The 25,197-nt window shown below is 35.0% G+C and overlaps 1 protein-coding gene across 2 annotated transcripts in view; it reads right to left on the bottom strand.

Annotated features, from left to right (window-relative positions):
- The window catches only part of LOC150102025 (lysine-specific demethylase 2A-like), a 478,446-nt gene that overhangs the window by 227,038 nt on the left and 226,211 nt on the right, over positions 1–25,197 (bottom strand). For both annotated transcript variants that reach the window (XM_090400997.1, XM_090400998.1), the window contains exons 2-3: positions 24,017–24,155; positions 23,804–23,885 (exon numbers count right to left, since the gene is read on the bottom strand). In XM_090400997.1, the coding sequence (XP_090257123.1) occupies positions 23,804–23,885; positions 24,017–24,155 (221 nt within the window). The remainder of the gene's footprint in view (positions 1–23,803; positions 23,886–24,016; positions 24,156–25,197) is intronic.

The following is a 25,197-nucleotide window of genomic DNA, read 5'->3' as shown; positions in this document are numbered from 1 at the left end:
AACAGATTTGGGGTAGTCTTAAGTTTTTTTTTTTTTTTTTTTTTTTTTTTTTTTTTTTTTTTTTTTTTGAGGAGGGGAAGAATAATAGCCTTGTGCGAATGTGGTTAGGTTCAAAAGGCATTTTCATCATAAAAAAAATTAATTTTGCTTGCTGTACAAGGTTTTCATAATTTCATACTACAAAGTTCCAAGTCTCACATCCATAAGTCACTGTTGGAAGAAAAACAACTGCATCAAAAATCTTCAACTTTGTTCCCATGGAGATAGATCCATCCTTCCAGATTTTAGACAAGTCTCTGAATGTTGTTGTAGCCATTCCTAATCTTCTTCTAACATCTTCTGAACAGCAATTCTTCACATTAATAATGGATCCCAGGTACTCAAACTTGCTGAATTCCCCTGTTTGCTTACACTTGGATAAAGAATGAAACCAACAATATAATTTCTTGGCATCTTTAATTTAAATAAGCAGGAAAAATTATAAAATTTTCAAGCAAGTATCATCATAGACATAACGAAAATTTTAGGTACTGGTGACTATTCAACTGCAGTGATTCATATATATATATTCTTATTATTCCTTCCCTTCTCTTTTACCTTACAGTGTCGAGGATTTTCTATTCACTTAACCGCTACTGTATCAAGGATAAGGTGGTTAGCCCTATGCCTCCATACACACACACATAGGGGTCAACAAATTATCGAAAATACTACTCACCACAAAACAAATATACCTTCCGCTCTCCAATTTTTTTTTATGATATGTTGACAGGAGTTCAATAAAGGGATTGTTGGTGCTGTATCATTATTTGGAGAACACTTCCTTTGTGTGACAGCTTTTGTGAGAAGGAGAAGTCAATAAATAATAAGATGGGGGCGCTAGTGGGCCAAGCGCTATGAACGTGTTTTGAAGAGCTCCTGATTCAGATAAGTTTTACTAGGAATAATTAAGTATATATGCGTAATTGTTTAAGTAAGAGCGGCTGTAAACGTTGTACGCTACCGATATTATTAGTGTGGAGGTTTTTTTCTTGCTTAAACTAAATACGAAAATGTTAATATTAGACCTAGTAACCTGCAGAGAAAAAAAAAAAAAATGGCGGCAGCATTGTCATTCCATGATTTTAATTTGGATTTCAGTCGGTTCATTAAGTGTGAGGTCTGTTATATGTATTCCTTCGATTACATAAACGATTTGTGGATGTTTAGTGCGGATGGAAGAAGGGTGTGTGCGAAATGTGACCTGAACGAGGAATTGATGAATGCGAATATGAAGTTGATGACAGAAAGTGCTAGTACCGATTGTGTCGCGAGTGCACGTTTGAAAGAGCAGGATGGCGAGAAAGACAGGCGAAAAAATGTTAAAAAATCAGGAAAAAAGAAAAAGAGCGATTTGACAACCGTAACGGATGTTAAAAGGGACGAAAGTGAGGCAGAAAGAAACGAAATTGAGAGAACGAATGAAAGTAGAAATGGCGTGGTGCAGAAATCGCAAGTAAAAAAAATCGAAAGAATGAATGATAGTGAAAAAAGAATGACTGATGGCGAAAGTTGGATGCATGTTGGAACGAAAGTACTGAACCAAAGAAAGATGAATGAGAGGGAAAGTGAGAAGAGGGGGTCGAGAGTTAGAAAGTTAGAAAGATTTAATGATAGAGTGAATGTGTCGCGAGGTTCAGAAGGTGAATTGGATTGGATGAAGCAAGAAATGAAATGGATGCGGAATGAAATTAAGAGAATTCAGGTCAAAACTATTAAAATAAATCATGATGGCATGAAAGAGTTAACAAATGATGAGCGAGTGGCGTTGTATGGCGACTCCATTATTAAAGGTGTGCTAGAGGATGCACAAGGTATGTTTTCCAGGCGGTAAAATGAGTAGAGTGATTGAGGCATTGAATATGAGGCGGGAACGAGCAAAAGAGTTAATTGTATTAATTGGTATGAATGATTTGAGAGAGAACAAAGAGCATGTCAAAATGAATATCAGGAGACTGCTTGGAAAGATAAAGGAGAATAGCGTGACAGGAAGGGTGGTCAGTGTGTTGCCTAGGTATAATTGTGATGAAATGAGGCGGAGAGCAAGGATTATGAATGATATTCTGGCTGAAATGTGTGAGGAGATGGGAGTACAGTTTGTTAATGTGTGGAATGAGTTTGAGGGACGAAGTGAGCTGTATGGGAGCGATGGACTGCATTTGAGTGGTTATGGTGCGAGTCGCTTGGAGAGACTGCTGCTGGAAGGTAGAGAAGTGAATGGAGAGAATGAATCGGATCGAGAGGGGAGTGATGTGGAAGAGCAGGAGAGTAAGACAGGAGAGATTGAAGGAGTGGAAATGAATGTGGAAGTGAGTGGTATGAGTATAGAAAATGAGAGAATGGGTGTGCAAGAGCAGGGAAACGGGGAGGCTCAGGGTGGACAGGGATACACAGCGTGAGAAAGGTGGATGCTCCAAGAGGAGGTGAGAGAATGTGTAGGCAGGAAAGTAATGGGATGATCAGGGATCAAAAGGAAACAGATGGAATTGCAAAGGGTTCTAAAATGAAGAAGCAGAAAGGGAAATGGCCCCAGTCCAGCATGGAGAGATCACATCGAGTGAGTGGTATCAGTGGAACTAGATGTAGATCCAGAAATGAGTTGTTGTGTTTGTATACCAATGCTAGAAGTATAAGAAACAAGGCGGATGAAATGGTTGCACTAATTGCATCTGTGCACCCAGAGATTGTCGGAATAAGTGAGACATGGTTAGATGAGGACGACATCCTGACAGGAATAGAGATGGAAAGGTATGCTGTGTTTCGTGAGGATAGAAGGGGTAAAAAGGGAGGGGGAGTGCTATTGATGATAGAGAAAGAGTTATGTCCATACAAGGTAGAGATGCAAGAGGGAAATGGGGCCAGTGGTTTTGAGGCAGTATGATGTGAGATAGAGGTGAATAGAATCAAATACTTGGTGGGATGTTGTTATAGACCTGGTAATGTGGATGGTGGTGATAGTGAAATGTATAGTCAAATAAGCCAAGCAAATAAGAAAAGGATGATCATTATGGGTGATTTTAATTATGGCAATATAGACTGGAATGAAGAGATAGCAACTGGAAGTAAAGAAACTGAGTTTCTTGAGTTTTTGAGGGATAACTACCTCAGACAGTATGTAACAGAGGGCACACAAGGATTAAGGGTCTTGGATTTGGTCATCTCATCGGAGGATGTAATTATCAATGAGGTATCAAATCATCCACCAATTGGTGAAAGTGACCATGAGGTGATTACTAGGGTGGTTGCCAGCAGTGCAAGGACCCCTGTGAAAAAAGGGTATATGTGGAACTACAAGGGGGGGTGATTATGAAGAGCTCAGGAGACAGCTTGCAGGTGTAGCATGGAATGAGGAGTTAGCTGGAAAAGAGATCAATGCAGCTTGGGGGATTTTCAAAAAATATTTAGTGGATGCAATGTCTAAATGTATACCACGGGTGAGAAGGTTAAATAAGTTAGGTGTGAGATGGATGAATAAAGAGATTAAGCATGCAATACAGAGAAAAAGGGCATTGTGGAGGCAGCATAAGAGAAGTGGAAGTAACCAATTTTATGAGTTCTACAAAGACCAGGCAAGGAGAGTGACTTGGTTGGTGAGAGTAGCTAAAGAGAGGTATGAACAGCAGTTAGCTAATGAAGCTAAAAAGAATCCTAGGGAGTTCTTTCGATATGTAGCCAGCAAAAGAAAGAATGATTATGGAAGGATGACATTGATTGGAGGAAATGGTATAAAGACAGCTGTTGCAGAATGTGTGGTGGAGATACTTAATGAGCAGTTCATAAAGATCTTTCAATCTTGTGAATGTGACTTCATGGAGAGATTAAGAGCAGTTGATGATGGGGAGGAGAGACTGACTGTAAGTGAGCAAGAGGTGTTTGGGGAGTTGAGTAAACTAGATGTAAATAAGGCTGTGGGACTTGATAATATATCACCGCGTATTCTGAAGGAATGTGCCAGAGAGTTGACACCTGCCTTGACATATTTTTTTAATACGAGTCTTGCACTTGGTCAAGTCCCTAAAGAGTGGAAGGAGGGCAAGATTGTGCCACTTCATAAAGGAGGTGATCGAACTCAAGCATCAAACTATAGGCCTATCTGTGTGTCAGGTGTTGTGGTTAAGTTGTTGGAGAAGCTTGTGAGAACTAGGATCCAGAGTTGGGTTGACAACAATGGTATAATCTTTGATGGACAGCATGGATTTGCTAAAGGGAGGTCGTGTTTTATTAATCTACTTACTTATTACAATAAAGTGACTGCTTCCTTGGACAGAGGAGAAGGATACACAGTAATATACTTGGATTTCGCAAAAGCTTTTGATAGAGTACCTCATGATAAGTTGACAGTCAAACTAGAGCAGATGGGGTTGGATATTAGATTAGTGCATTGGATTGGAGACTGGCTATCTGATAGATATCAACAAGTTGTGTATGGAGGTGCAATATCCAGGAAAAGGAAAGTCACTAGTGGAGTGCCTCAGGGATCTGTTTTAGGGCCATTACTATTTAACTTGTATATTAATGATATTGGCAAAGATTTGGATAGAGATATTCAGTTGTCTGCAGATGATGCAAAGTTGGGACGAACCATAAAGAGTAGTGAAGATGTTGTGGCCTTGCAAGAAGACTTGAAAAAATTGAGTGATTGGGCAAGCAAATGGGGATGTGAGTTCAATGTTGCAAAATGTAAGGTTTTAAAATTTGGAAAACAAAGATGGGATGCAGAATTTATGCTTGGTGAGAATATATTGTTGGAAGTAGAGGAAATAAGAGATCTGGGAGTGATAGTGGATAAGGATCTAAAATTTAGGGGACACATCGCCAAAATTGTGAAGACAACACAAAGACTTCTGGGAATGATGAGGAGGACACTGACGTGTAGAAGTAGGGAGATTATTGTTCCATTGTATAAGGCTTTGATTAGGCCACACATGGACTATTGTGCCCAGATTTGGTCACCTGGTTTTCAGAAGGATGAAGAGATGTTGGAAAGGGTCCAAAGGCGACTGACTAAGGTAGTTTCTGACCTCTGGAATGTCGAGTATGAGGAAAGATTGAAAAGATGTAATTTGCAGAGTCTAGTGGAGAGAAGGAAGAGGGGAGATATGATAGAGACCTACAAGTTGGTAAGGGGTTGTTATAGGATCAATGGTGGAGAAGTTCTACAGCGAATAGTGGGAGATCAGGAGAGAACCAGAGGTCATCCCTGGAAACTGTATAAAGAGGGTGTGAGTAGGGGAGTGAGAGGCAGGTTTTTTTCGTGCAGAGTTGTGAATGATTGGAATGCCTTGCCTGAGAGTGTGGTGTCTGCAAGGAGTTTGAATGTGTTTAAGACCCGATATGATGAGATGTGTGTGAGATAAAAGGACCTCCTAGATGAGTCTTTGACTCCATGAGGTCTTGTTTAATAATAATAATATGAAAAATAGATAAAACATCGATTTTCTGGAAAATATTTTGTACAGCAATTTTTTATCACTAGAATGGTCCGTTATGTATATAAAATATGCATATTCTTCTGTCTTTCCTCAAAGTTAAAAAGAGATTTTGTTTAGAAAGTTATTTTTTTATTAAATAAGGAAATGTTCTGTTTTGTCTACTCACCATGGGCAAGTGTATTTGTCAAGCCCTGATGACTGTGTGTGTGTGTGTGTGTGTGCGCGCGCGTGCCAAATAACTAGTGTTATGTATGAGCAAGCAAGTGATGTAGGAGAAGGAAAGAATCTATTAACAAGTTTATTGAAAAGCTAGAGGTTGCATTCATTGAATCAAAGAAAAAGAGGATAATTGAATCAAGGGATAAAATGAGATGTTGGTTCAATAAGTTGGAATTCGTTATGGATGTTGACCAGAGGCAGCAAATTTTCTTACATCATTAGAGAAAAAGTGAGAAATGGTAGTGGCCAATTTGGTGTAGCAATACACATAAAAAATAATAAATAAATAAATAAAAGCATAATGAAGAAAAAGGATGCCTGTGAGAAAGTGACTGGAGGGAATTTCTGAGAGAGAGGCATTTAAGCAGATTGCAAGAATTCTTGCAATCTGCTTAAAAGAAAGAATGGTCCTTTCTGCAAGAATTCTACTTGCAGAAAGGACCATTCTTTCTGCAAGTAGAATTCTTTAAGGTTTTGGGTGCACTACTCCAAATATGAGAACAATAAAGGGATGATTGGATTTGGAATTTATAAAATGTTGGATGAGCAGGAAAAAAAGAAGTGTTTTGAACAAAAAATAATAATAACAGGTTTTGTGCAGACTGAGGTAACTATGGATGTTATATGTTGTTATATGTCAAGATAAACTAGATATAAGTCAACCCATGAAGAGAAAAACTGATATTACCTTCACTTCTGTTTTTAGAAAGAAAATTCATAGATGCCTTTAAGTTTATACTCTTTCACATCACCATCCTTGTAAAAAAATCTGGCGCCATTAAGATTCTGGTACATCTAGCCCATTCTGTGCTCTACTGAAGCACTGCTGTTTGAGGAAATAAATACATCAAGTCTACCTTCCTTGATAATCGCTTTAACTGGTCTTATATCAACAAAGTTGTTAATAACTATGAAGTTTCCTTGTCATCAGAATCCCAAGAGATTATCCATTATATCACGATTCCTTATGTTAAAGGAATAGCCAAAAAGCTTAGGTTGGTTGGTCTACAGGTGACCTATAGTCTTTGCAAAAGATAAACTTTTGAGTTAGAACAAATTGGCACATTACATTCATGAGCCAAAACAGTCAGGACTTGCAGAACATGCCACTTCCATTAACATCAACACTTTTGGAGGAAGATTAAGGTCCTTAAAAAAAAAAGTATCTTATGAAATACTAATACAAAGAGATTTGTGAAAACTTGCTTCAGCAACCAAATCTAAACAGAAATGATGACTGAAATTATCCCAATTATTATTATTATTAACATCTGACACATGGGAGGGGGTGTGATTAAGGGTCAAAGCTATATAACTGAGAGGAGACCTCCACATAGCTCTCAAAGGAATGTGGAGAACCGACCAGGGCTTCTGACCTAATGTCAAATAGCCACCTTCTCGTGGTGCACCCTGTTAGGTATCTACATAGTTACTGAATGAACGAGGATGGGCTGGCAATTTGGAATTTAGCTGACAAAATGGTATTCTTATTGGCTTAACCAAAATTTCAAATGATGGTACAACATGACAGAATTTCATGGCAATTGGGGCATCGCTTGAATAAACAAGGCCCCCATTGTTTTCGCCAGGGAACAAGGGCAAACAGCGAAAACTCAGCTACTGGAACAAATCCTAAAACTTACCCCAACTCAACATCACCAGAGTTCAAGATTGGTATACCATTAACATAAAGCCCGAATAGCAAAGAAATGGATCATATGAGGAATTGGATAAGTGCCAGATCAACATAATAGGGTCAATCTGGTACTTATCTTTTGTGTACCAGATTTTTGTCTTTTTTGTCAAACAAAAAAGACAAAAACTGGTGAGATCTTCCTGAGCAATAAATACAAAATGTTATATTCAGGCAATGACAATCAAGGAAAAGAAGCAGTAGCCATAGCATTCAACATTAAATACGAGGCTAATCTTCTTGCATGGCAGGCAGTCTCAAGTAGGGTGATGTAAGCAAATATGAGAATGTGGAACTGGCACAAGACTTATTTGTGCCTATAGTCAAACAGAAGGTTCTACTGTGGGTTACACAGAAGATAGAAATGGAGGAATTTTTTTGAGGCTTTAGAGAAAGCAACTCACAATGAAAAAAGGAAAAATTGATCCTTGTAGGAGATCTAAATAGCAGAGTAGGAAATGATTGTCAGACATACAAAAATATTTTGGGAAAATTTAGAGAAAAGAGCTAAGCTAATAATAATGGCAAATACCTGTTGGATTTCTGCTTAGGACGTGACCTGGTTATTACTAACACAATGTTTCAACATAAAAATGTGCATTAATTCATATGGAGAGAAGAGGCAAGGAATAAGAAAAGTCTCATTGACTATGTTATTGTTGATAGTGATGTTTTCTCCCTGGTGCAGGACACCAGATTGTACAGAGGATTTGAAATTGGAAGTGATCACCATTTAGTCTTGAGCAGGATAAAACTGAATTTCATACTGAAAAGAACATGTAACAAAGTTTTAAAGAGAATAAAAGTTGAGCAGCTCTCAGATGTGAACTTTAGACTAAAATACACAAATATTATTCAAGAAAAAATGAGAGTTTGAGAGCAGGAACCAAACCTTGGAGATTCGGTGGCAAGCTCTGGAGAAAACACTGATTGATTCAGCCAGAGAGTGGCATGTGGTGAGATTGTGTGCAAGGATAGAAAAATCAGAACTCCATAGTGGACACAGTTTAAGAGGCAGTGAAGGAAAAGAAGAAAGCATATCAAAAGTTCCTGGCAAATAAGTCAGCTTGTGCTATTGGAGAATACAGGGACAGATGTAAGAAAGCTAAACACCGTGTAAAAATGACCAAACAAAAGTCATCGGAGGACTTTGGCAAGAACATAGAAAATAAATATCAAGAAGGTAGAAAGATATTCTGAGGGTTGTTGAAGAAACTCAGAAATGGAGAAAAGAATGTTGTAAAAGGACTTAGAGATGATAAAGGTGATATAAAACAGGAGAAATGAGGAAACAAGCAGCGATGACATCACAGTGGTATAAAACACTGACCAGGCATGCAGTCAGGAATACATATCCATACTTGAAGTAGAAAAAGCCATCAAAAGCCTGAACTGTGGAAAGGCAGCAATAGTATTTGACCAGAAATGCTCAAGTATGGAGGTACAGTGGCTGCACTGCATAGTTCAAAATTCTTGGACAGAGGTAAGAATTCCAGATGATTGGAGTAGAGCTCTCATAGTACCCATATATAAAAAGGGAAATAAAACTGAATTTGAGAATAACAGAGGCATTTCATTACTGAGTGTTCTTGGTAAGACATATGCAAGTATACTTTCTTCCACAATTCTTCTCGGTTGAGAAGAATTGTGGAAGAAAAGCTTGGTGAAGAACAAGCTGGATTCAGGCCAAATAGAGGCTGTCAGGATCAGATCATGACTTTCCGACAAATAGTTGAGAGATCATGACAATATAACAAAGATCTATATTTAAGTTTTGTCGATCTGGAAACGGCATACGATTCAAAACGCTACATTTATATGGTGTAAATGGTCATTATATCAAGCAATACTTAGTCTTTATTTGAGCTGTAAGTCAGCAGTTAGAACTGAAGGAAGTACAGGAAGATGGTTTAATGTTAAATCTGCTTTGAGACAAGGATGTACATTATCCCCTCTGTTATTCATTATCTATATGGATCACATTATGACGGAAAGTGGTTTTTGATATCATATTAAATATGATATCAAAATTGGAGATGTTAATGTCAGTATGTGGATGATGTTATACTTCTAAATAAATCCACTACAAGTCTGCAAGATTTAGTCAGGGACTAAATTGAATAACTGTTGTAATATATTTGGTATGAAGGCAGACAAAGACAATGAAATAGGCATAGAAAATATCAACTGCATTGTGAATGGAGAATTTATAGAACAAGTAAAACATTTCAGCGACTTAGTCACGATTTTTAGTATAGATGGAAATAGACAACAGAATCAACAATGCTGGTATGGTAGGCAGTCAACTGAATAAATTTATATGGAATATGAGAGAAATTAGCCAAAATACTAAATTAGCTATACAAGACAGTGTTTAAACCATTTTAACTTATGAATCTGAGAGTTAGGTTAGAAGTAAAATACTTGGCCAAAGACTAGAGACTGCAGATATGAGAGTCCTGAAAAAGATTAGAAGCATGAACAGATGGCATCAATGGCAATATCATATTTCAAATCAGGATATTAGGAAAGAACTTGATATTGTCAGCATCCAGGAATGCATTAGCAGAGCTAATCTCAGGTAGTATGATCACTTAAGAGCAGAATGGGAGAGGAAAGATTAGCAAAACAAGTGTTCTCTGCCAGGTTGGCAGGAAAAAGACCCAGAGAAACGGTAAAAAGTGCCTTAGAAGACAGATATATAAGACCGGATAATATTGGAGTCTTGACATTTAACAGGCTGATTTGGAGAAAAATTGTAGATAAGAAGTTAGTAATGATGCAAATTTTTCATGTAGTACTTTGATGATGATGATGACATCTGACCCCAATGGAATCAGAAACTCATCATAGGAGGTACATAGTATCCACAAAGCTCATTCAACCACGCGTTAAACTGATTCACAAAACACTCAGGCAATGCATTTCAATCTCCATTTAAAGAATTTTCTCCACACTCCTCTGCTCACAATCTCCTTATACAGTTTCCTGGAATGGCCTCTTGTTCTATCCTCCCCTTTCCCATAATATGAAAAATCTCTTCCACGTCAACCCGATAACAAACACTGATTTAGTTATATGCCTCAATCATATTCTCCTCTTCCTATTCACGACGCTTTGCAATTTACATTCTCTCAATCTATCTTCACACTCCACATTCCAAAGACCACCTTTGTGAATCTTTTCTGGACCCTTTCTAACATATCAATGAAAACCACGAAAACCTGGTGAACAAATCCGTGCACAGTAATCCATATGAGGCCTGATCAAGGCCTTATACAATGGCATCATAAACTCTTTATGATGCCATTGTATAAAGCACCAAATTTATACTTTGCATCCAATGTTGCATACTTTGCTTACAAAATTTTAAAATCTGACACTGAAACATTGAACTGACAGTTACACTTATATGCCAATTTATGCAATCGATTCAAGTCCTCCTGTAAGGGCGTAACATCTGCTTGACTGCATTGCTCTCCATAATTTTGCATCATCTGCATATCACCAGTTAAACCCATTCCAATATCATTCATATATAAATGAATGATATTGGAATGATCCAAAACTGACCCCTGCGGCACAGAACTGGTGACGTTCCTCTTTGGGATACTGTGCCCAAGGGGCGCGAGTTGCAGTTGTGCCCAGCACAAGGGTGCTTGAAGATGAGGGGGGTGCCATTTCACCATGGGAAATAATAATATATAAATTTTCACCATCATCAAATTCCTGCCATGTACCCTCAAGGGGTGTACAGGATATGACAGTACTACATGAAAACTTTACATCATTACTAACTTCCTATCTACAATTTTCCTCCAAATCAGTCTGTTACTTGTCAAGACTCCAACATTATCAGATCTTATATTTCTATCGTCTAACGCACTTTGTACCGTATCAATCCACCTATATCTTGGTCTTCCTCTGGGTCGTTTTCCTGCCAACCTGGCAGAGAACACTTGTTTTGCTAATCTTTCCTCTCCCATTCTATTTAAGTGACTATACCACCTGAGATTAGCTCTGCTAACGCATTCCTGGATGCTGACAATGTCAAGTTCTTTCCTAATATCCTCATTTTTAATATGATATTGCCATTGATGCCATCTGTTCATGCCTCTAATCTTTCTCAGGACTCTCATATCTGCAGTCTCTAGTCTTTGGTCAAGTGTTTTACTTCTGACCCAGCTCTCAGATCCATAAGTTAAAACTGGTTTGAACACTGTCTTGTATACAGCTAATTTAGTGTTCCGACTAATTTCTCTCTTATTCCATATGAATTTATTCAATTGACTTCCCACGATACCAGCTTTGCTGATTCTGTTATCTATTTCTATATTTAATTTACCATCTTCAGTAAAAATTGTGCCTAAGTAGCTGAAATGTTTTACTTGTTCAACAGGTTCTCCATTCACAACACAGTTGACATTTTCAATGATTCTGCCTATTTTCATTGTCTTTGTCTTTTTATTGCTGACCTTCATACCATATCTATTACAACAGCTATTCAATTTAGTCAGAGAATCTTGCAGACTTGTAGCAGATTTATTTAGAAGTATAACATCATCCGCATAAAGCAAAGAGCTGACATTAACATCTCCAATTTTGATATCAGGTTTAATACCACTTTCCTTCATAATGTGATCCATATAGATAATGAATAACAGAGGGGATAATGTACATCCTTGTCTCACACCAGATTTAACATTAAACCATCTTCCTGTACTTCCTTCAATTCTAACTGCTGACTTACAACTCAAATAAAGACTAAGTATTGCTTGATATAATGCCCCATTGACACCATATAACTGTAGCATATGATATAGCTTCTCTCTTGGCACCTTGTCATATGCCTTTTCCAGATCGACAAAACTTAAATACAGATGTTTGTTACATTCCCATGCTTTCTCAATTATTTGTCGTAAAGTGATGATCTGATCCTGACAGCCTCTATTTGGCATGAATCCAACTTGTTCTTCACCAAGCTTTTCTTCCACAATTCTTCTCAACCGTTTCTCAAGTATACTTGCATAGATCTTGCCAGGAACACTCAGTAGGGAAATACCTCTGCAATTCTCACATTCAGTTTTATTTCACTTTTTATATATGGACACTATTAGAGCTCTACTCCAATCATCGGGAATTCGTCCCTCTGTCCAGGCTTTCTGAACTATGCAGTGCAGCCGCTGCAAGACTTTTATACCATGATACTTCAGCAGTTCTGGTCGAATATCATCTACTCCTGCTGCCTTTCCACATTTAAAGCCTTTGATGGCTTTTTCTACTTCAAGTATGGATATGTATTCCTGACTGTATGCCTGTTGAGTGTTTGTTACCACTGTGCTATCACTGCTTGTTTCATTTAACAATTTTTCAAAGTAATTACTCCATACTTAAAGGTGACATGAAAAAGATATCCTTGATCATCTCTAACTCCTTTTACAGCACTCTTTCCTCCATTTCTAAGCTTCTTCAACAATCTCAAGAATATTTTGCCACCTTCTTGATATTTATTTTTTATGTTCTTGCCAAAATTCTCCAATGACTTTTGTTTAGCTAGTTTTACACACTGTTTAGCTTTCTTACATTTGTCTTTGTATTCTGTAAGAGTAAAAGCTGACTTATTTGCCAGGAACTTTTGATATGCTTTCTTCTTTTCCTTCACTGCCTCTTTAACTTCCCGTGTCCACCAGGGAGTTCTGATTTTTTTATCCTTGCACACAACCTCACCACATGCCTCTCTGGCAGAATCAATCAATGTTTTCTTCAGAGTTTGCCACTGAATCTACAAGGTTTGATTCCTGTTCTCAAACTCTTTCATTTTCTTTTCAATAATCTTTCTGTATTTTCTACATTTCACATCTGAGAGCTGCTCAACTTTTATTCGCTTTAAAACTTTCTTACATGTTATTCTTTTCAATATGAAATTCAATTTTATCCTGCTCAAGACTAAATAGTGATCGCTTCCAATTTCAAATCCTCTGTACACTCTGGTGTCATGCACCAGGGAGAAAACATCACTATCAACAATAACATAGTCAATGAGACTTTTCTTATTCCTAGCCTCTTCTCTCCATGTGAATTTGTGCACATTTTTATGTTGGAACATGGTGTTAGTAATAACCAATCCATGTCCTGAGCAGAAATCCAACAGATATTTGCCATTATTATTAGCTTTGCTCTTTTCTCCAAATTTTCCCAAAATATTTTTATATGTCTCACAATCATTTCCTACTCTGCTATTTAGATCCCCAACAAGGACCACCTTTTCCTTTTTCATCGTGTCAGTTGCTTTTTCTAAAGCCTCAAAAAATTCCTCCACTTCTACCTTAGTAGAACCTTCTGTGGGACCATAGGCACAAATAAGTCTCATTGTCCAGTTCCCCATTCTCATATTTGCCCACATTACTGTACTTGAGACTGACTGCCATTCAGAAGATTAGCCTCATATTTTGTGTTGAATAACTATGGCTACTCCTTCTTTTCCTTGATTGTCATTGCCTGAATATAACATTTTGTATTTATTGCTCAGAAAGATTAAATTTTCTTATTCTTCAATTATATCATACTATATAAATTACACAATTACAAATTATAGTTAATGCAATAAAAATGAAATTTAAAATTAGTCAAATTATTATGAATTCTTAATAATCTAACAATATTTTAACTTAATACATCACCAGTTTTATTATAATTTGTTTGAAGCGAAACGTTATCAATATTACCAGAGATTTTATTTCACAGAGTAAGTATCGACTCAGCGAAAATTGTATAATTTTCTCGATTGTTTATTATATTTTTAGTGGAAATTATTAGTTTAAGACAGACCGTGAATTCATTCTTATGCTGTGCTTTTGCCCTTCGTGGATGTGTGATTGAGACTGAAACAATGCCATTGCTCTGCAAATTTGGAAAGTAAGAAACTATAACGTAACTGATTTTTTTTTGGCAGTAAGAATTTGGTGAGACTTTAAAATAAAAAGGGCAGTAAAATTTATCAGCCAAAATAAATTTTGATTTTAATTGAATCTAGTTTTCATGAAAAACATTTATAACATTTTTTAAAAAAAAATGAATTGTAAATGAGTTATTTTTGTTGTATAGTTGAATAATTTTCATCTTTTTTTTTTTTTTTTTATAAATTTACCTATTATTTTCTTCTTAACCCCTTAACCGATTATCCCATATATATATACGGGTCGCTGCTGAGGGACCATATTCCTAAAAATCCTGTATATATGCTGGGTAGACTATCAGAGTTCTTATCGACACGTCAGGCCGATGCGGCTCATCTTAAATTAATAAACATAGTTATTTATGAGCTATAAACTCTTTAGATGATCTAGGTTTGTTTACACATACTTCAATTAGCCCTTTCTTGATACTTTTTTGATGTAATTCGCATCATTTCATTTTGTGCGTTACAGTGATACTGTGTAGTTGCCTTTTGTTTTAAAAAATACATTTATTGTTATTTAGTAATTTTTTTGTGAATTTGGATTATTATTCACGTATAGTAAGTACATCTATCATATTTTTGCTATGTTTGAAAATCAGTTAAATTGTTTTATTTTAGCTAATTATCTTATTTTGAAAAAAAAAGACTTTTATGTTATGTTGGATAGATGTCTAGAAAATAAATAATTTCCAATAAGAGATTTATTTATATATTTCTTCTTGTTCTGGTTGGAAGAAATTGGGGATGGGGTATTTTTACTAATTTCTTTAATAAATAATTTTAATATTCTAGAAATTTCTTAATTATTAAACAATTACCAGAATGTAAAAAATATTAAATAAATATCACTGAAAAATCAATCAGTGGTGGCTAATATCTACATTTTCAAAAAAAAAAAAAGCAAGCATATTTATTATTCAAAACATCTGAAAAATCAAATTCTGTAATAAAAAAATAAATAATCAGGAAAAATTACAGAACATCTTGATTATGTTATACAAGAATTAAATACTCACTGAACAGACCAATATTTTAAAAATATTATTAGAACCGCAAAAGAAGTAGCAAACAATTTTAATATTGATCCTATTTTTCAAGACATTCGCAAAATAATAAAAATGTTTGGTTACAAAGCATCAGATGAGACAACGCATGATCCTAAACAAAAGTTTAAAATTAATTTTTTCTTCATGATTTTAGACATAATGATAATTTCAGTCACAGAAAGATTCATACTTTTAAAACAATATAGTGAGGATTTTGAAGTTACAAGGGACATTAGCAAATTAAAAGATTGGAGCAGTGAAGATTTAATGAAACATTTTTTGCACTTAAAACTGAGCAACAATCAAGATTCTGACAATTGTGATATTGATGGTATGACTTTGAGGAATTAAAAACTTTGTAATGTTCGATTAAAAAAGAGTTGGATCCTCAGGATGTTTTAAATTATATATACGAAAATAAATTAACCAACACGTTTCCGAATACTGCAGTTGTAATGGGTATTTATTTTAACATTACCAATATCCGTAGCATTAAGTGTAAGAAGTTTTTCAAAACTGAAACTAATAAAAAATTATTTGTGGTCAACGAGGTCTGGAGAGCGTCTAACGGATTTATCAGTTATATCAATTGAAAATAATATTATGGATTCATTAGACATTAAAGATATTATTAAAAATTTTGTGGCTACTAAACAAGATGGATAAATATGTAAAATAAATCTACATTTATCCTAATTGTTATATAGTTAAAAGCACACCTCCAAATTATCTTTGTTATGTAATAATAATTTCTTTTTATATTAAAATAAAATAATTTTTGTTTATATATACTGTATTTGCTGGCGTATAAGAAGCATCCCTTTTTTTGTACATTTTTTAGGAAAAAAACTTTATCACTGAATATTATAATGAATTTACAGTATTTCAAATATAAAGTAATAAGTAGGTCTACTTTCAATAAAAACCTAATATGCAATCACACGTAGCTTGTATGCAATATTGTAGCAATGCCGACATTTTTAGCCATAATTTGCCAAGAAATTTAGAGAAAATTTAACAGCAGAAATTTATCACTGTTCAAAACATCCGTGACAACAATTGGAACAGGAACAGAGCTGTGATCGTCGATGACAGCACATGCGCATCCACTGAACTCTACATAATCGAAATGCTCTCACACATCGCAAGGAATCAAGAAAGAAATCGCATAAGCAATGCCGACATTTTTCAGCCATAATTTGCCAAGAAATTTGGAGAAAATTTAACAGCAGAAATTTATCACTGTTCAAAACATCCGTGACAACAAGAACAGAGCTGTGATCGTCGATGACAGCACATGCGCATCCACTGAACTCTACATAATCGGAATGCTCTCACACATCGCAAGGAATCAAGAAAGAAATCGCATAAGCAATGCCGACATTTTTCAGCCATAATTTGCCAAGAAATTTGGAGAAAATTTAACAGCAGAAGTTTATCACTGTTCAAAACATCCGTGACAACAATTGGAACAGGAACAGAGCTGTGATCATTGATGACAGCACATGCGCATCCACTGAACTCTACATAATCGGAATGCTCTCACACATTGAAAGGAATCAAGAAAGAAATCGCATAACTCAGAACAGAGAAAATTTCCAGAAATGAAAGTAATAAAAAACTGAGTATCGGCGTATAAAACGCACCCTGTTTTTCAGACCTATTTTCAAAGAAAAAAAGTACGTCTTATATGCCGGCAAATACGGTATATATTCTGTTGTATTTATATATTAATGAAATTAACATTTTTGAAACTTTTTATTATTAAATATTACTTATTAATGAATTTTAGTGATTACAATGTTCTACTATCGTTAAATAAAATTTATTTTTTATGAATGAATATAAACTGATTTGTACTTTTAACAAAGTAAAATTTTTCGCAAAAGTTATACACTGCTGCACCCCCATGTACAATTTCCTGCTAACTATCTGACAGCTAGTCACTGATCTAACTCTTATTACAGCTTGGCCTATAATTTGAAGCTACAGCCTTATCACCACTTTTATGCAGTGGAATATTTTTGCCTTCTTTCTACTCTCTTAAAACCTGTGCTGTTGTAAGACTTTTATTAAAAAGGCATGCCAATGCTACTGCCAATTCCCTAGAACGTTCCCTCAAGATGAGTGGTGATATGTCATCAAATCCTATCACCTTATTGACATCAAGTTTATTTATTTCCTCATATACCTCCTTGAGAGGAGGGGGGGTTTGCTTCAGGGTCAAAGCTGTATAACTGAGAGGAGACTTCCACACAGCCTTTAAAGGAATGCAGAGAACTGGGCAGGACTTCTGACCTAATGTACAATCCTCACCTTCTCGTGGTGTAATCTGACAGGTGTTAGATTCTGATTATGTAGAGATTAAAGTAATTATTATTTGCTTCAGAATCCAACATGATCTTCCATCACAAAGTCTAGACTTGTAAATATTATTTAATGTAAACAACTTATTTTACAATTTAATATTCATATAACTACTTTAATTTTGTCTAATATCTAATTATTTAATCAAAGATATATGTATTAATAATGAAAAGACTATTTAAATATTAATAAGCTATTTTATTTATTACTATATTAATATTATAAGAACTTGTATTTGATAATTTAACTGCGCATTAATTGAAATGTAAATATTCTTTATTTATTCTTATTTGTAGAAGTTTAGTGTTATGCAATAACTCAATTTTATTATATTATGTTGGGTTGTCATGGAGACGTATGTAAGTGAGCGAGTACGTTTTGGAACACCACGTGAAGAGAAGGTTTATTGAAAAGCGTTTTAGATCACGAGAACAATTTAGGTGGGAACAACGGATATAAAAAGGAAAGAACGCTGAAAATTAAGGAGAGATTAGATAGATTATTAAGAGAGAGAGGGGATTGGCATTAGGTTGGAATCGGAGCATTCGGGAATCACAGTGCGATAATAGAGAGTCAGCAAGTCATTCAAGCAGCTAATTAAAGTCTACTAGTCGAGAGAAGGTTAGCTAATAAATTGTAGAATAACAATTATAGCTATGGAAGACAGCTGAGTGGCAACTAAATAGACTAGCGATATTTGAGTTGAGATTTAATTTCAGGGCCAACCTGTCAAGGACACACAGAATCTTGAAATAAAGCACGGAGTTACTAGAATAGTAGAGGCTGTAAAATTGAAGTTTATCATTAGCTGTGCTTAGAAATATATTGCCTAAAGAATTAAATGAATGCCGGAAGAGTGAACAACTGTGCATATAAAACCTAAAGTTAAGGAATTAATTTTGTTGCCCTATTTCATGAGTGATCAGTAGTACTTTATGCAACAATCTTTGTTTATGTGTATTGTGACCGATGATTAATTCAGTTAATGCTTAGAAGAATTATTTTAATGAGGGCCGTTTACTGTTTAAAGTATTTACAGTTATAAAAAGTGTACATGTATAAGTAGATGAAGATAGAAGATTATCGGTAAGATTATTCCAACCATTAATATTTCTATACAGAGAAGTGTGCAAGTTTCATCCTAGAATTTCCTTATATTAACAGTAACTATTGAGGAAGTTAGCTAAAGTGTATATTTAAAAGTGTCTGTTTGTGAAGAGGTATTACTGCAAATTTTGTTGTATTTGGAATTTAAGGAACTGTGAGAAGACTGTATTATAGAGACAACAGATTTACCATTGTCTGAGTTTGTATGACAGTATTATCAGAAAGGCTGAAGTGTTTATAATAACTTATTTAGTATTTTGATCTTGAGTGTATAATTTGTAATTATAAAATGAAATGTTTGTTTTTGTTTATCTAAAGTTGTATTTTGCCTGAATCTCTTTTACTGCACCATTCATAAAATATTCGAACCAAAGTGGGTAAAATTAAGTAAGTCAAATATACTCGGCCAGTATATATTTTAAGGAGAAATAGTTGAAGGTTGATTTTTCTTCAATTCTTGAACTAATTCAGATATAGAGTGGCGCAGTCTTTAAATATAAATTTTCTCTATATTTGAATTAGAAATCAACTCACAACTTATCAATTAGTTAAGAACATCGTACAGATAATGTTATACTTCTAAATAAATCCAGTACAAGTCTGCAAGATTCCCTGACTAAACTGAATAACTGTTGTAATAAATTAGGTATGAAAATCAGCAATAACAAGACAAAGGCAATGAAAATAAGCAGAAACATTGAAAATATCAATTGCATTGTGAATGGAGAACTTATAACATAAGTAAAACATTTCAGCTACTTAGGCACGATTTTTAGTGAAGATGGTATATTAAATATGGAAATAGACAACAGAATCAACAAAGCTGGTATGGTAAGAAGTCAACTGAATAAATTCGTATGGAATAAGAGAGAAATTAGTCGGAACACTAAATTAGCTGTATACAAGACAGTGTTCAAACCAGTTTAACTTATGAATCTGAGAGCTGGGTCAGAAGTAAAATACTTGACCAAAGACTAGAGACCACAGATATGAGAGTCCTGAGAAAGATTAAAGGCGTGAACAGATGGCATCAATGGCAACATCATATTAAAAACGAGGATATTATGAAAGAACTTGATACTGTTAGCATCCAGGAATGTGTTAGCAGAGCTAATATCTCAGGTGGTATGGTCACTTAAACAGAATTGGAGAGGAAAGGTTAGCAAAACAAGTGCTCTCTGCCAGTTTACCCTCACTACAAACAAACAGCAATAATATCATAGTGTCGAAACCATTCCAACACTGCGATATAACGCAGTGTCAGAATGGTTGACATTCCGACACTGCGTTATATCGCAGTGCATTTGTTTCATGTAACGATAATTGAGAAAATATAATTCTTCTCATATTTTCAACAGTGACAATCATCATAATTCAGCCCTTGTATTTATAATAAATAAATAAATAATTATATGTTATTTTAACAGCATAAAATAAGATTTACCAAAAATATTTTACCCTCACCACGAACACACACCAATAATAAAAGTTTCCTATCTCACTGAAATAACGCATGCAAGCATACAATTTATCTGTAGTGACACTGCTCAACGAACAGCGTCAGATTTACTTGTTACATGTATCGGCAAGCCTAACCGGAACTGACCAAACATGATAATTATGACACTGCATTAGATCGCAGTGCATTTGTTTTGTAATCTAAAGCGTAATTTGAACAATTCTAATTATTAACTATTCAATCAATGCTGAAACATAAGCTGTAATCTTTAACATGTTGTATTGCATTTATATAATGCTGTATGCATTGTTATTATTTATAAACACAAAAAAAATTTAATTTTTTTGTTTTTTCCTGGGGTTTCTGCAGTGTCTCAGTGCTTACATACATGCTGCCACTGGTATTGATGTAAGTTTTTCAAGTAGTACTGTACACCCCTATATCCTGTACATCCCTTGAGTGTACACATTAATTTATAACAAAGGAAAACTACCAAAAGATTCTATAACCTTAATATTTATACCTATACCAAAGAAAAATAATACAGTGAACTGCAAAGATTTTAGAACAATAAGCCTCATTTCCCATACATCAAAAATACTTATGAGAATCTTAACACAAAGAATTGCATTTAAAGTGGAAGAAATTCTTGGAGAAGATCAGTTTGGTTTCAGGAAGGGTAGGGGAACAAGAAATGTGATTGGACTGTTAAGAATAGTAAGTGAAAGAAGTCTAGAAGTGAATAAAGAAGAGATCATCTGTTATATAGATTTTGAGAAAGCTTTTGACTATGTAAAATGGGATAAGATGATGGAACTAATGGAAAAGATTGGTATAGATTGGAAAGACAGAAGGCTAATTATCTCACTATATATGGGACAAACTGCCATGGTGAGAGACATACAGCACAGCAGAACCAGGTAACATTGGACAAGGCTGTTCTCTGTCACCAATTTTGTTCAACATGTATTCCGAAGCAATGCTTAAAGAAGCACTGGAGAATTCGGAAGTAGGAATACAGATTGGAGGTAAACAGATATTTGCAATAAGATATGCAGATGACAAGGCATTACTATCAAATACTGAAACAGGACTACAACATCTGTTGAACAGATTACTGGAATCCTGTATCAATTATGGAATGGAAATTAACATCAGAAAAACAAAGATGATAAAATTATCAAGGAAAGAGGCAAATATGGATATCAGAATAAATAGCAGAAAATTGAATCAAGTAAAGACATTTAAATATCTAGGAAGTGTTATTAGCAGTGATGGAAGATGTAAAAGTGACATAAAAGCAAGAATAGCGATGGGAAGAGATGCCTTTAATAGAAAATGGAATTTATTCAGAAGTAAAATGGATAGAAACCTAAAGAAAAGACTAATAAAATGTTATGTGTGGAATGTTGCTCTCTATACATCTGAAACTTGGACATTGAAGAAAGAAGAAATGAAGATTTTGGAAAGCTTTGAGATGTGGATTTGGAGAAGGATGGAAAAAATCAAATGGACAGATAAAATAACTAATGAAGAGGTCTTAAAAAGAGTAGAAGAAGAAAGAAAGAAGTCTGTTAAGGAGGATAAAAAGAAGCAAGGGAAACTGGATCGGATACATTCTGAGAGGGAATGGAATCATCAGAGATGCCATCGAAGGAAAAATAAACAGAAAAAGACCCAGAGAAAGAGTAAGGAAAACAATGCTAGATGACATGCTGAATGGAGACAGGTACACAACCTTGAAAGAGAAGACTCAGAACAGAAGAGAGTGCAAGGAAAGTTTCTGCTACTAAAAGAAGAACCTGCTCAATTGCAGAGCAGAATACTAAAGAAGAAGAGAAGATACCTCCTGCTCGCTTACCATTAGACCATCCTCTCATATGTCCTCTACACTTATGTTTCTCATGATTCCTCCCCGATCAGGATGTAGCACTCTTCTAAATTGATCACTGAGTACCTCAATCATGTCTTCTGTAGCGGTTACCATTCTACTATTTTCATCCACACATTCTGTAGACACTATTTTTAAGGTAAATACTTTGTCTCTTGTTTTCATTTTGTACAGTTAGACCTTTATGTATTTCAGACTGTGCCACTATCATGTGTGTGTAGCTCAGGTTTTCATCACTAAGCATTAAGGACATCTTCAGTATGGTATTTCTTCTACTTGTTTAAAAGTCATTCTGAAGATGCTCTCGATATAGGGCAAAACTTCTGTGCTAAATAAACAATATTAGGTAAGTAGGAAACCTGTAATGAGTTATTTCTCTAATTAAGGCTTATGTTTCTATTCATTATGTAAAATTATGGAGAGACTTCAAGTCAGTAAGAGAAGGTTAATATATTGGAGGAAGAGTTTGGAGCAAAAGCCCAGATCTCAGAGGAAGTGTAGCATCGACAGATAAATCTGAAGAGGGTCACCATGACCATCAGTGAATGACCAGAAAGGAAACCTGCAATCTAATGACAAAGGACTGATGACAGCCCTTAAGATGGTAGCTTAGCACCATCTTAAGGGCACCGTCTTATGAACACCACACTGGACTGTTGTTCACTGTTTGTGAACAACACTCTGATTCTGTCAATGCACTATCCTGAATTTTCAAACCTGCATAAGATAGAAGTTTATGTGATCAATGATTAAGCCATGACTAATTAAAGGTAAAGATTAACATAAGCAGGGAATACAAACAATATCTGCTTTGTCTTTAGTTTAAGATCTTATAATCTCGCACTCACTACATAGTCCAATTGGCACAGTCGTAAGACAAATTTGTTACGACTATAGAGCACGAGGATATGGGATCTAGTAAAAATAAATAAATGGCAGCAGTCAACCATTTATGGCAATTTCACGAATACTAAGTGAAAGAACAACAAAGACAAAGCAGGGTAGTAGAAATACATAGTAGAAATTCATAACTGGATTATAACACATAGGTATGCACCAGATGAGTATAAAGCATGAAAGAATAATAGAGGATAGGTGTCAATACTGGAGCATAAGTTTTGAGCCCAATTTGAATATGATGGGTACATTCTTGACTAGGAAACTTATTAGTATCCAGATTTATGAGGATTTTTCTGAAATCTTTCAGTCCCCATTTTGTGAAATAATGCTTCTTAATGCATCTTTTCTCACTTAACAAACATGGTTGTATTGTATCACATCATGAAGACTTTAATAATGCTGCTCAATTAAATTCATGATTTCACATTAGCACTATTTAATTTTCTATTCCCATATACTTGTATTCCAAGTAAATTCATATTGAGGATGCAATGAAACACCTGAGTGAAAATTTTAATACTTTTCGACTTACTTAATTAGACTTCATATTTTTTGTCGACATTGTTTACAATATCTATAATAAAAAAGAATAGTTGAAATATGAAAAAAATTTAAACACAATTTTAAACTTTCAAATGAGTATTAACTTGTATTATGAAATTCTCAAATATGGTGCACAAACTGTAGGATACCTAGTCATGCCTAGTCCGGTTTTTTCTTTAAATACTACAGGACTTTCAAATCCATGTTCCTGTATATACTTAAGGTTGAAATCTGCAATATTGAATAAAAATATGTATCAGTGATAATTTTAATTACAATTTTAGCTTTAATCTAAATATAAGTTTTTGCTTAGCATATATCTTAGTTTCCTATTAAGAATCGGTTATACAACATATATATACCTTCGCCTTTCATTTCTTTAACAAAATGAAATCCAAACTGATCACTTGTGAGTTTCTCCTCAACAGAAAACATTCGCCTTCCTTCGATTTCTTCATCTTGCAAACAATCTTCTGTATAGTGCCTTCTTTCCTTAACACGCTAAATAACAAAGCAATGGTTAGGAAAGTTTTAATACATAAAATAATTTCCAAATCAATATTAATTCACATAAAGTGATCTAATGAAATATTAGATTATGAAATGATGGATGCATAATATAAAAGGAATTCTTAGAACATATATAAACAAAAACTGTCATTTCTAAATTAAATGATAAGTAGAAGGATTTAAACCAACAGTCTCTTTGCTGAAGAGAGGATACAGTAACACTCAGCCAACCAGCAGACCTGAAGTAGTGAATGCCACTTCAGAGCTAGAGTGCTAGCATCTACTCAACTTCTTACATCCAGTGTGACTGATACCCTTCAAAAGTATGTCAAACATACTGTGAAAATACTGCAACTATTTCACTGAAGAGTACAGAAATAAAGTACTCAGTCACAGCCACTACTTCCTGATACTTGACCATTGAGTTTAGTGGCACTAAACCCAATGGTCAAGTATCAGAAATTGGCAGGATTAATGCATAATCTCACTGTCACCAGCTTTATTAAATTGTGCTTGGGTAGAGGAAGCTTTGTAAGAATAATGGTAGGGAAGGGCCTGGAGAATGGGGAAACATATCTAAGAGCTTATTAATTCACACTGCATGGTCCTCCTGTCCAGCTCTTCTCCAATACAGTGAAATGTATCATCATCGTTATCAATTTCCAGATATGTATTCCCAAGGGGTTCGGGTTACTAAAGCTTTTGGAACTACAAGCAAAAGAAGGACTGAAGCGAGTGAAGCAAAGTGGATGTTCCGTAATTGAGTTTTGGAAGCAAGTTCCGGACCAACGGTATCCTACACTTAAGCAATGTGCCAGACAACTGATCTCCATTTTTGGTACTCCTACGAAGCGCTATATTCGACTCGTAAATTTATTAAATCTAAATATAGATCTGTTTTAAATTATGAACATTTGAACACACTTGTAAAAACTGCTTTGACTAATTACACACCTAATTTTAAGGAGCTTAATAAGAAAACTGATACAAAGAAGGCCTCTAATAGTAAATCTATTTCTCCCTTCCATCTCAT

The sequence above is a fragment of the Typopeltis vanoorti genome, chromosome 11 (assembly GCF_054136105.1).
Source record: "Typopeltis vanoorti isolate ZY-2024b chromosome 11, IOZ_Tvanoo_1.0, whole genome shotgun sequence".
NCBI lineage: Eukaryota > Metazoa > Arthropoda > Arachnida > Uropygi > Thelyphonidae > Typopeltis > Typopeltis vanoorti.
Note: the sequence above shows the minus strand (reverse complement) of the source record. Positions and strands in the feature narration are given on the sequence as shown.